Below are 13,228 nucleotides of genomic sequence, written 5' to 3'. Positions count from 1 at the left end.
TCTAGGACATTCGTAGCTTGGATTTTTTCTCCTGTTGTTCGTTGTTGCACTTGCCGAACCTTTTGTTTTTGCTATCATATCATTAATATTCAAGAGATCTATTCAGGTATTTCTTTTTCAAGGCATTTGATTTTTATTCCACAGATGCAATATATTCTGTTATCTCTTCTGGAATATCAAGGATTCATTTCCTGTTTCTAAGTAATTTCTTTTGAGTTCTTTTCTTCCACTTCTCCACACCCACTCCACCTCCATCATTTATGTTAGAGGATTTCTGTGTGGTAATCCTGGGATGTTCATATGTGTATAAAAATGCAGTGTTTAGAAGGCTGATTAGAAGTTTGCCTTACAGTCATAGCTGGTGGGCTCAACTATAGGGTGATCTGACTGAGCTATTTTATTGAAAGAGCCTCAATTAATTGTATATTTAGGGTTTTTCTTATAAAATAGATTCCATAGAACAGAATCAATTTCTTGCCTAGGGAGTGTAAGCCAGTTTAAATGCTGTTCTGGAAATGTGTATAGGTTTCTAAAGCGATCTCACCATTTCACAGATGGATTTTTATGTAACCTTCTGTTTTCACTGTGGTTTCTTTCTCTCTTGATCATGTCTATTGTATCCAGTTAAGTCTGGTTCACATTCTACAGAGGATAAACCTCATGTCTTCTTCATTGGAGGAGGGCAAATCACCCTGTATGGTTAAGAATCAGGAGATCTAACTGCTTCCAAACAGACTTTTCATTAGTTCTCCTGCTTTCAGTCTTGGCTTCGCCCTTGTTTTCACAGCTCACAGTGAATCTAAGGCCTCTAATCCCTAAATATTTCTAAAGTTCTACAGTGCAAGTCAGTTTGCTCATCACCTTGTACTGCTGAGTTGGACTTCATTCTTCTTAGATCTGCTGAGTTAGTTTCCATATGTCCATCTGTCTTCTAGGTTCCAAAATTATGTTGCTGTGACTTCCTCTCAAATTTCTTTGTCTTTCTAGATTTATAACATTTTTGTCATTTACTTTCATTCTGAGATCTTAGGAGGGAATGGAGGTAATCAGAAGTACCTATATCTGTGAAGTATAATATTTGTCTTCAAAAGAGAGTCATCACTGAGTTCTTCAAAATTGAGCAAAATTCCTCAGTCCAGTTGCCTTGAGACATTTTACCACCAGTTTGACAAGCTAAAGCAGTCTTAAACTGTGAATACCGAAGACTGCCAAGGTTTTAGCATGGTTATATTTTGGTGCCTCATATATATGGAAAGAAAAAAAAATTGCAGAGGGAAAGTAACTTTGGAAAAGGCAAATTAATTTTAGCCTGAATTACATACAGACAGCTTGCATAACCAGATGGAGTCAATGGTGACCACCCTTTGGGACTTGGTAACCATGTGTACTGGAGAACTGTGTGTAATGTTGTATCCACAGCTGATTTGGGGAGTGCTTGGGACACTGACACTGACATTAGAATTTGGGAATGTCCCCTGGTTAATATTTTGGAAAATGCCTCTGGAAATATTTCTATCAGGTGCATTTGTGTGAACAGTTTTTACCCAGCCCCAATGCACACCACCCTTACCTCTTGTCAGGCCCAGGAAGGGCCAATAAGAAGAACTGCATTATCCAAACAGTATAGATATGTCAAGTGGCCTTCATAGCAACAACTGTAAAAATAAAACAGTCATATCAGTTAAAATATTTAAACATGAGTGAACTCTCCAGGTTTTATAAAAATGTGCCCTCGTCCAACCCAGAAAAAGACATGAGGTGTATCCTCTGTAGAATGTGAACCAGATTTTTAACTATGTATAATAGACATGACCAAGAGAGAAGGAAACCATAGTGAAAACAGAAGGTTATGTAAAGAAATCGTAAGTGTGTCTTAGCAACCATTAGATGGATTCTGTTTTAAAGATTCACTGTCAGATGTTTAACACCATTAGGCAATTATAACTGAGAGTGAGTTGGTGCTATCCTTGAAAACTGCCTTCACGCCTGAATCTAACAGGGCAACTTTAAGATGAGTTTCAGAAACCCTCTGTAGATCATCCTTTAGGAAAGAAGATTTCAGAGTCACTGAGAGGCAGAAAAAAATAGGGCATTAAAAGTTTCAGCCACATCCTATTTGAGAAATAGGAACACTTTTACACTGTTGGTGGGACTGTAAACTAGTTCAACCATTGTGGAAGTCAGTGTGGCGATTCCTCAGGGATCTAGAACTAGAAATACCATTTGACCCAGCCATCCCATTACTGGGTATATACCCAAAGGACTATAAATCATGCTGCCATAAAGACACATGCACACGTATGTTTATTGCAGCACTATTCACAACAGCAAAGACTTGGAACCAACCCAAATGTCCAACAATGATAGACTGGATTAAGAAAATGTGGCACATATACACCATGGAATACCATGCAGCCATAAAAAATGATGAGTTCCTGTCCTTTGTAGGGACATGGATGAAACTGGAAATCATCATTCTCAGTAAACTGTCGCAAGGACAAAAAACCAAACACCTTATGTTCTCACTCATAGATGGGAATTGAACAATGAGAACACATGGACACAGAAAGTCATCACACTCTGGGGACTGTTGTGGGGTGGGGGGAGGGGGGAGGGATAGCATTAGGAGATATACCTAATGTTAAATGACGAGTTAATGGGTGCAGCACACCAGCATGGCACATGTATACATATGTAACTAACCTGCACATTGTGCACATGTACCCTAAAACTTAAAGTATAATAATAATAAAATAAAATAAAAGTTTCAGCCTACTATTGTTAAAAAGTTATCCATTATATCCATCTTTCTGAAACCACTTCCTGAACTGCAGTGTGCCCACTAGGTTGCAAGTCACTTAGAGAGCAGAAAAGTCTAGGCTTTGCAGGTGGGAATGTGTACACTATACATACCAGTGATAATTTCAATATTAAACCCCCGTACCCACAGCTGGGTAGCAGAAGAATGGGAACACTGCACCAAAACCTGTGGAAGTTCTGGCTATCAGCTTCGCACTGTACGCTGCCTTCAGCCACTCCATGATGGCACCAACCGCTCTGTGCACAGCAAATACTGCATGGGTGACCGTCCCGAGAGCCGCCGGCCCTGTAACAGAGTGCCCTGCCCTGCACAGTGGAAAACAGGACCCTGGAGTGAGGTAGGTGTGTGAATTCTGTGCATGCATAAGTAAAGTGTGTGTGTAAGCATGTGTAGATATTTTAATTTGGCTTAAACATCAGTTAGGCTTTGTGTGAACTGAGAAACTACTGCATATTTTGTAATTACCTGGAGGTGTTAGGAAAAATTAATGCTTTAAGACAGTACATGGTAGGGGCAAACCATGTTTATGTGTTTCATAACATAGAGAAGAAGTCTGAAAGATGACTGTTCTTTTGTCTAATATTTTTGTTGACTTCCCTATTCCTTCAGTATAAATTCCAAACCCCTGATATTGAATGCAGGGCCCAGCACCATTTGGCACTGCACTAACTCCTCTTATTCTTTCTTCATTCCAACTCTTTGTCCCAGTTCGAGTAAACTTCACACTGTTCCAAACAGACCATGCTTGTTTGAGCCTCCTACCTTTCAACTGACTTGTACTCCCCCTCCTCCTACCTGATAATCTCTCCTTCTCCACCAAACCTCATCTCCGTAGTCCAAATGACCACCTTCCAGGTGGTACCTTTCCTGGCAGTTCCTCCTCTATATCTGAAAGGCAGTACAACTTAACTTTACCATGCTGTTCATGACAGAGTATTATAACTCTGATTCTTGAATCTATATTTGCCACTAGTACACACATTTCTCAAAAAATAGTACGCCTTGTTTCCTCAGTACTCAGCTAGTGCCTAGCATACCTGTCCAGATGATGTTTGTTTGCTAATTGGCTGACTCAATGTTGCATTGTCAGCTATTACCACCTGTCTTAGATATTTCTAAAGACTCAAAATAAGAAATCTTGGGGTCATAGGAGAATAGTTTATAGGAGGAAAGGGCATAAAAAAGCAGACAGAAGACTAAAGAGTAAGTGGAGAATAAGCCCAGAAAGGAAGAAACAAGCAAGTTGTCTTATCTATTTCTTGCTGCTTTAACAGAATACCACAGATTGGGTAATTTATAAAGAACAAAAGTTTATTTGGCATATGGTTCTGGAGGCTGCAGAGTCCAAGAGTACGGCACTGGCATCTGGAGAGGGTCTTCCTGTAGCTGAAGGCATCACATGGCAAGGAGGCATGCAAGAGAGACACAGAGGATCCTTCTATCAGGAGCCCATTCCTGCAATAACTAACCCATTCCCAAGATAATAGCATTAACCCATGCCCGTAAATCACCTCTGAAAGGTCCCTCTCAACATTGTTACAATGGCAGTTAAATTTCAACCTGAGTTTTGGAGGGGACATTCAAACCATAGTACAAGTGCAGGTCACCCACATAGGATGATAATGATAATGCATATCAAAGTCTCAGTAGAAGTCCCTCCTCCACAGCACCTTCCTAGGGCCATTGCATGGAACTTTCTGAGCTTAGTTTTAGAGCAGTAAACCTTTTCATTAGAGAAATGAACTTAAGAGCACAGAGTAATAGCAGTTCCAAGGATGTTGAATTAACCATCCAAGGCAACTTATCAGTAAATTCTGCCATCTGTAAGAAAGAAGAAGTGAAGACTGTCAATACCATGATTGGGTCCCTGAGAACAGACATCATCAACATTGTTTTTAGAAACTACAGCAGATGTTACCATTGTTATTAATCATTGCTTCTTCATATGGTATGCTTACTAGGTGTCAGGAATTTTGTTACTGCTTTGTACACTTTGTTCCTTTGCCTTCATTTAGTCCTAAAACAATCTTATAAGGCAAGTATTATTATCCCAGCTTTCCACTAGATAAGGAAGGTGAATCTTATGTAGAAAAAACAATGCGCCCAGGCTGGTAAATAATGGAGTCAGAATATAAACTCAGTAGTATCTGTCTTCAAAACCACTGTGCAGCATTACTTAATAGAGAACCCACTCCAGATCTCTGTGTCTTTGTGTGTGTGTGTGTGTGTATGTGCAGGGTCTTGGTGGAATAAATGTCTGTAACCACAGCCTTTGTCTCTGCAGTGTTCAGTGACCTGCGGTGAAGGAACGGAGGTGAGGCAGGTCCTCTGCAGGGCTGGGGACCACTGTGATGGTGAAAAGCCTGAGTCGGTCAGAGCCTGTCAACTGCCTCCTTGTAATGGTAGGTGTCACACCAATTGACTTCACTGCTCTGATGTTTTTAAACCTCAAAAAGCAGAATTTCCTTTTGAGAGAAGTTATAGAATTTATATTTGTTTACTGATAAATAACCAAAGGAAAACACCTGCAAAATATTAGTCCAATTCAGTTCTTTAAGATCAGCATTTGAGGTAATGTCCTACACTTTTTAATTATCATGATCACTATAGCCCTGCCATTTCTGGCTGGTGGCATTGGAGTGAGGGCTGTGCCATGTATATGTAACGTCTATCAATTTGTGTTGCTAGTAGGAACTACTTAATTTTTCGTTGTTATATTTAACTATAACTTCACATCTTTATTAAAAGCATAATTTTGCAAAGATTTTGAAATATTTTACTAAAATTATTCAATTTTGATGTGTGGGTAATGTCACTCAACCCTAAAGCCATTTTCAATAACTGTCTATCCACAGAGTAACTTCAAACAGACACCCTGCACATAGGATAAAATTCAGCATTTGCCTGACCTGCCAACTTGCTGTATGGCAAAAGCAGAGTATATTTTCTTTATTTAGTCAATTTGCTATTTTAAAACAGCAAAATGGGGCCAGGTGCGGTGGCTCATGCCTGTAATCCCAGCACTTTGGGAGGCCAAGGTGGGTGAATCACCTGAAGTCAGGAGTTCGAGACCAGCCTGAACAACATGGTAAAACCCTGTCTCTACTAAAAATACAAAAATTAGCTTGGCATGGTGGCGCAGGCCTGTAATTTCAGCTACTTGGGAGGCAGAGGCAGGAGAATTGCTTGAACCCAGGAGACAGAGGTTGCAGTGAGCTGAGATCGCGCCACTGCATTCCAGCCTGGGTGACAGAGTGAGACTCCATCTCAAAAAATAAGTAAATAAAACAAGTAAAATATATTGGATGGTTTCTGGCTCTATCACTGTCTCCTTCTGCCTCCATTTCCATAGCTCTCTGTCCACATCTGTCTCTGTCCTGTGCTCACTCATCTGTGTCTCCATTTGCTCTCCTCTGTCTCTCTCTTATTTTTGGTGTCTGTCTTGCTGCCTCTGATGAGCTGTCACCTGCTGCCTGTATGTGGCTCATTTTCTATGTCAGTCACACATGCTTTTTCTAGGCCTTACTCTTTCTTCTTGCTGTCCTTCCCTCTCCCTCTCCTAGTCTCCCTGGCTGTACCTCCTGTCATTCTTTTTCCCTCTCATCTTCTCTCTCCTCCTGCCTCTTCCTGGCTCTCTCTTTCCCCTCTTTGTTCCATGTGTCTGTCTCTCTTTCTTTCCCATTTTCTCTTTCTCAGTGTCCTCCCCTTCACCCTCTCCCTTTCTCTTTCTTTATCCTCCCCTTCCTCTCCAACTTGGTATGTCTGTCTCTGTCTCTCCATCTCTTCCACCTCTCTCTCTCTCCCTGTCTCTTGTCTCCTCCACTGCCTTAGTCTGTTCTAGCTGCTATAACAAAATACCTGAGACTGGGTACTTTATAAAAAAAAATTATTGCTCAGAGCTCTAAGTCTAGAAGCCCATGATCAAGGCATCAGCAGATTTAGTGTCTGGTGAGGGCTTCCTAGATGGTGCCTTGTTGTTCTGTCCACATGTGGTGAAAAGGGCCAGGGAGCTCCCTTGATTCTCTTTTATAAGGGCACAAATTGCATTCATAAGCGCTCCACCCTGATGGCCTAGTTACCTCCCAAAGGCCCCACCCTGTTAGTACCATTGCCTTGAGGATTAGGTTTCAACAAAGGAATTTTGGGGGCACACATTCAGGCCATACCCACCTTTTTCCTCTCCTTCCAGCCTCTTTTTCTCTACTCCTCCATCTTTTACTCCTTGTGTCTGTCTCTTTCTCCTCCCATCTTTCTCTTCCTAGCCCCTCCACTGATGTCTTTTTCTCTTCCTGTCTCATTTTCTCTCCCCAAGTCTCTCTCTCGCCACCCCCATCTGTTTGTTGCACTCTCTCTTCCGTTATATTTTCTTCTCCTGCCTTGTTTTCCCAGCCCACCCATCCCCCTCCACCACAACCCTTCTCTTAAATGCAGTTCTGCTAAAGCCATGTCAGTGACAACTGTGGACATTGTTTTCACATATTAGAAGACTCAGGCCTAAAGAAGTTGCTTTTTCCTTGGCCTCCAACACCGTAAGTAAGACATTGTTTGAATATTGACATCTGCTGAATGGTGCTTTTTGTCAAGAAAATCGGCAAAGCACTATCTTGTCAAATGTTTTATTTTTTGAAGGTCATTTTCAGGCTTTAAGTCTTCAACCCTTATAAATTATTTCATTATAAATTTTCATCTGAAATATATTATAGCAACAACATATCTGACCATGAGAGGGAGACATAGGACTTATATATTTAATCATTTTACTTTGGAAAGTATTGATATATGTAAGAGCTCAAAATACAAATCAAAACCAAAAGAACAAACTTTACTCAGAAGTTTTAACATATACTGTCACCATAATATTTTATTCTTATGTAGTTATTCCTGTTAAGAGGCTGCCACTTTGTAAGTAAGCTTTATTGATCTTGGAGCTGGTACAGCTGTGTATTTCTACAGACGTGCCCAATGGTTAGCAAGAATTTTCTTGATTCTCCTTCTTTAGCCAGAAGAAATTGTTTTGAATATAAAACCAGGGAGCTAATAAGATAGCTTAACTATCTTAGTGATTTCATATCCCTTTTAGTTGTTCTGTTGTTCTGAAATTGAGGCCCAAAGGGCAATCCTAAGAGTTCTGACGGTCACATGTTTCTACCATATTTGAAGTAAAATAACTAATACTTTCTATCAGAATCTCAAACTGCTATTAGAATCAAATGGCCTTTTGAGACCATGTGTGAATCTCTTTTCCAGAACCTCTTATAATGATTTGGGGGTGGAACGAGAAGTCTGAAAAGTTGTCTTAATTTTTTTGTAATTGATTGATTGATTTTTTTCATGTGACTCCATATTTTGATTGATTGTACCATTTTTTTTTTTTTTTGCCTGTAAGCTCTTCTCATTTATCAGTAGGCAAATTCCCATAAGGTTAATGTATTCCTTTGCTCTTATTTTTCTCAGAATATCTGTCCCTTTTGCTCCTCCACACAAAAGTAAATTCTGGCCCTAATGAAACCCAGGTTATGAACAGGACTCTGCAATGCCAAAGTGCTCACACTTAGACATGGGAGACCTTTGGTTGGACTCCTTCTCTAACTCAGAGAAAACAGGTCGTACTTCTAAGAGGGGCCTCCGAACAGGGGCGATGAGGGAAAGGGGTTAGAGGAAAAAGAGAGGACAAGATCAAATAATGTCCTCTCCTCTTGAGACCTAGAGTCTGACACATACAGAAAGAAGACATTTTTCTTATTTTAAGATACAGGTTTAAAAAAAAAAAGTAATTCACACATGAAGAGAAATTAATATTTAAGGTGAAACTCATTAATATAATGCTCATTCATAACATAATTAGATGATGACCTAGCTTATATGAAGTATTCAGACACATTATACCATATAATAGACCTGCACATATCAAGCATATATGAGTCATTTCACAATTTGGGAAGTGGACATAGTATTACAGCTCAATGTTGGTAATTTTAGTCCTCTATTGGCTTTGCCAGCTGACTCTCTCCTTTTTTGTTTCAAACTTTAGAAAAAGGATTTTTTCAATTTTTGGGGAGTTATGTAGCAGGCCTCTTTCTTAGCAATATAGTATTACCCAATAATAGGCTGTAACTTTAAGTGATTCTATTACATAAATGCCACAATTGACAGTTCTTTGCATGTCTTCTTTGGGCATAGATCAGTGTTTCTGTGTTGCACATATGCAGGGATGCTACTCTATGCACTGGTTCTGTTATCAGAGAGGCACAGGATATGTCTTTATTTCATAAGGTATACCCAGGATGACTAAAACTACGCACAAGTTAACATTTTTATGAGCTTAATATTTGGATTATCTGAAATCCAATTCTTGTAACCTGGAATCAATAAAATTTTAAAGTAATAAAAATAATGTGTACACATGCAGTATGAAGTGTTTCAGAAGTGTTACTTTAGATGTTATCAAGTGTTTTATGAGTATTACTTTAGTAATTTTTAGACAAAGTGCTGTCAATTCAATGAAATTACATTTTATGAGTGTTACTAAGTATCCTTTAAACATAAAGTACTGTCAATTCAATAAAATTAAATGTAAGAAGCATGAATTATTCATAAGAAATTTGACATACTTTACCCAAATTTGTGCATTCAAATAACAAATAATCTGAGAATATTCAATGATAAACATGAAACTATTTTATTCAAACTGGAGAATTTTTTTTTTTTTTTTTTTTTTGAGACGGAGTCTCGCTCTGTCACCCAGGCTGGAGTGCAGTGGCACGATCTTGGCTCACTGCAACCTCCACCTCCTGGGTTCACGCCACTCTCCTACCTCAGCCTCCCGAGTAGCTGGGACTACAGGCACCCGCCACCACGCCTGGCTAATTTTTTTTGTATTTTTAGTAGAGACGGCTTTTCACTGTGTTAGCCAGGATGGTCTCAATCTCAAACTGGAGAATTTTTTTAAATCAAGATGGTATTTTGATTATTCTTTGGAGAATACCTTTGTAAGATTTGTTTTGTTTTTACAAGTGTTTAGTATTTATTTTGATTTCACATTTTAACGTAATGTAGGGAGTACCCTCTGAGAAAGTCAGAAATACCATAAAATAAAAATACAGATGCCCCTTTGCATCCTAAAAATTTAACCACAACGTTAAATAAATTATCTTTGCCCATTCTAAAATCAGATATAGGTTCCTACTTGGAGAAAAAAAATACCCTCTGTGGTCTGAAGACTCCTGGTGGAAATATTAAAATAATGATCATCACAAGGACTTTGTAGACAAAGAACTACTTATTTTAGTGAATTCATTCTAATATTCATATTTTTAATGCAAAAGCTCGTGTGGATCACTCCCGTTAGTGTCAGATTGCACTTAAATCTTTTTACATTCATTAAAAATTTTAATTTTTTTCCTCCTTTTATTTTATGTTTAGATGCTAGTGTTAGTTTATTTTCTTTTTATTTTTGCAGATGAACCATGTTTGGGAGACAAGTCCATATTCTGTCAAATGGAAGTGTTGGCACGATACTGCTCCATACCAGGTTATAACAAGTTATGTTGTGAGTCCTGCAGCAAGCGCAGTAGCACCCTGCCACCACCATACCTTCTAGAAGCTGCTGAAACTCATGATGATGTCATCTCTAACCCTAGTGACCTCCCTAGATCTCTAGTGATGCCTACATCTTTGGTTCCTTATCATTCAGAGACCCCTGCAAAGAAGATGTCTTTGAGTAGCATCTCTTCAGTGGGAGGTCCAAATGCATATGCTGCTTTCAGGCCAAACAGTAAACCTGATGGTGCTAATTTACCCCAGAGGAGTGCTCAGCAAGCAGGAAGTAAGACTGTGAGACTGGTCACCATACCATCCTCCCCACCCACGAAGAGGGGCCACCTCAGTTCAGCTTCACAAATGGCTGCTGCTTCCTTCTTTGCAGCCAGTGATTCAATAGGTGCTTCTTCTCAGGCAAGAACCTCAAAGAAAGATGGAAAGATTATTGACAACAGACGTCCGACAAGATCATCCACCTTAGAAAGATGAGAAAGTGAACCAAAAAGGCTAGAAACCAGAGGAAAACCTGGACAACCTCTCTCTTCCCATGGTGCATATGCTTGTTTAAAGTGGAAATCTCTATAGATCGTCAGCTCATTTTATCTGTAATTGGAAGAACAGAAAGTGCTGGCTCACTTTCTAGTTGCTTTCATCCTCCTTTTGTTCTGCATTGACTCATTTACCAGAATTCGTTGGAAGAAATCACCAAAGATTATTACAAAAGAAAAATATGTTGCTAAGTTTGTGTTGGTCGCTCTCTGAAGCAGAAAAGGGACTGGAACCAATTGTGCATATCAGCTGACTTTTTGTTTGTTTTAGAAAAGTTACAGTAAAAATTAAAAAGAGATACCAATGGTTTACACTTTAACAAGAAATTTTGGATATGGAACAAAGAATTCTTAGACTTGTATTCCTATTTATCTATATTAGAAATATTGTATGAGCAAATTTGCAGCTGTTGTGTAAATACTGTATATTGCAAAAATCAGTATTATTTTAAGAGATGTGTTCTCAAATGATTGTTTACTATATTACATTTCTGGATGTTCTAGGTGCCTGTCATTGAGTATTGCCTTGTTTGACATTCTATAGGTTAATTTTCAAAGCAGAGTATTACAAAAGAGAAGTTAGAATTACAGCTACTGACAATATAAAGGGTTTTGTTGAATCAACAATGTGATACGTAAATTATAGAAAAAGAAAAAAACACAAAAGCTATAGATATACAGATATCAGCTTACCTATTGCCTTCTATACTTATAATTTAAAGGATTGGTGTCTTAGTACACTTGTGGTCACAGGGATCAAAGAATAGTAAATGAACTCATGCAAGACAAAACTGAAACCCTCTTTCCAGGACCTCAGTAGGCACCGTTGAGGTGTCCTTTGTTTGTGTGTGTGTGTGTTCTTTTTTAATTTTCGCATTGTTGACAGATACAAACAGTTATACTCAATGTACTGTAATAATCGCAAAGGAAAAAGTTTTGGGATAACTTATTTGTATGTTGGTAGCTGAGAAAAATATCATCAGTCTAGAATTGACATTTGAGTATAGTAGAGCTTTGGGGCTTTGAAGGCAGGTTCAAGAAAGCATATGTCAATGGTTGAGATATTTATTTTCCATATGGTTCATGTTCGAATGTTCACAACCACAATGCATCTGACTGCAATAATGTGCTAATAATTTATCTCAGTAGTCACCTTGCTCACAGCAAAGCCAGAAATGCTCTCTCCAGGGAGTAGATGTAAAGTACTTGTACATAGAATTCAGAACCGAAGATATTTATTAAAAGTTGATTTTTTTTCTTGATAGTATTTTTATGTACTAAATATTTACACTAATATCAATTACATATTTTGGTAAACTAGAGAGACATAATTAGAGATGCATGCTTTGTTCTGTGCATAGAGACCTTTAAGCAAACTACTACAGCCAACTCAAAAGCTAAAACTGAACAAATTTGATGTTATGCAAACATCTTGCATTTTTAGTAGTTGATATTAAGTTGATGACTTGTTTCCCTTCAAGGAAACATTAAATTGTATGGACTCAGCTAGCTGTTCAATGAAATTGTGAATTAGAAACATTTTTAAAAGTTTTTGAAAGAGATAAATGCATCATGAATTACATGTACATGAGAGGAGATAGTGATATCAGCATAACGATCTTGAGGTCAGTACCTGAGCTGTCTAAAAATATATTATGCAAACTAAAATGTAGATAAATTAACCTCTCAAAGCACAGAATGTGCAAGAACTTTTGCATTTTAATCATTGTAAACTAACAGCTTAAACTATTAACTCTATACCTCTAAAGAATTGCTGCTACTTTGTGCAAGAACTTTGAAGGTCAAATTAGGCAAATTCCAGATAGTAAAACAATCCCTAAGCCTTAAGTCTTTTTTTTTCCTAAAAATTCCCATAGAATAAAATTCTCTCTAGTTTACTTGTGTGTGCATACATCTCATCCACAGGGGAAGATAAAGATGGTCACACAAACAGTTTCCATAAAGATATACATATTCATTATACTTCTGACCTTTGGGCTTTCTTTTCTACTAAGCTAAAAATTCCTTTTTATCAAAGTGTACACTACTGATGCTGTTTGTTGTATTGAGAGCACGTACCAATAAAAATGTTAACAAAATATACATCTGGCTCTATCTAGATTTTATCATTAGGTTCATCATGGGGTAATGGAAACGTGTATTTCCTCCTACACAGTAAAATGGCATCAAATTTATTTGCTACTTGTAGTTGCTTGAAAGACTCAAGTGACTGTCTCCTGTTTTCACATCAGGGTATATTACAATGATTTTTTTAAAAAACAAAAACAAAAGAGGTTGCAGGAGGTGGCTTTTTGGTTAA

The 13,228-nt window shown here is 38.2% G+C and overlaps 1 protein-coding gene across 1 annotated transcript in view; it reads left to right on the top strand.

Annotated features, from left to right (window-relative positions):
• ADAMTS3 (ADAM metallopeptidase with thrombospondin type 1 motif 3) overlaps positions 1–13,011 on the top strand; it is a 288,210-nt gene extending 275,199 nt beyond the window's left edge. The window contains exons 20-22 of the mRNA XM_019024973.4: positions 2,951–3,158; positions 5,106–5,223; positions 10,281–13,011. Coding sequence (XP_018880518.3) covers positions 2,951–3,158; positions 5,106–5,223; positions 10,281–10,849 — 895 coding nt within the window. The 3' untranslated portion in view covers positions 10,850–13,011. The remainder of the gene's footprint in view (positions 1–2,950; positions 3,159–5,105; positions 5,224–10,280) is intronic.
• The last annotated feature ends 217 nt before the right edge of the window (positions 13,012–13,228 follow it).

Source organism: Gorilla gorilla, chromosome 3 (genome assembly GCF_029281585.2).
Source record: "Gorilla gorilla gorilla isolate KB3781 chromosome 3, NHGRI_mGorGor1-v2.1_pri, whole genome shotgun sequence".
Lineage (NCBI taxonomy): Eukaryota > Metazoa > Chordata > Mammalia > Primates > Hominidae > Gorilla > Gorilla gorilla.
Note: the sequence above shows the minus strand (reverse complement) of the source record. Positions and strands in the feature narration are given on the sequence as shown.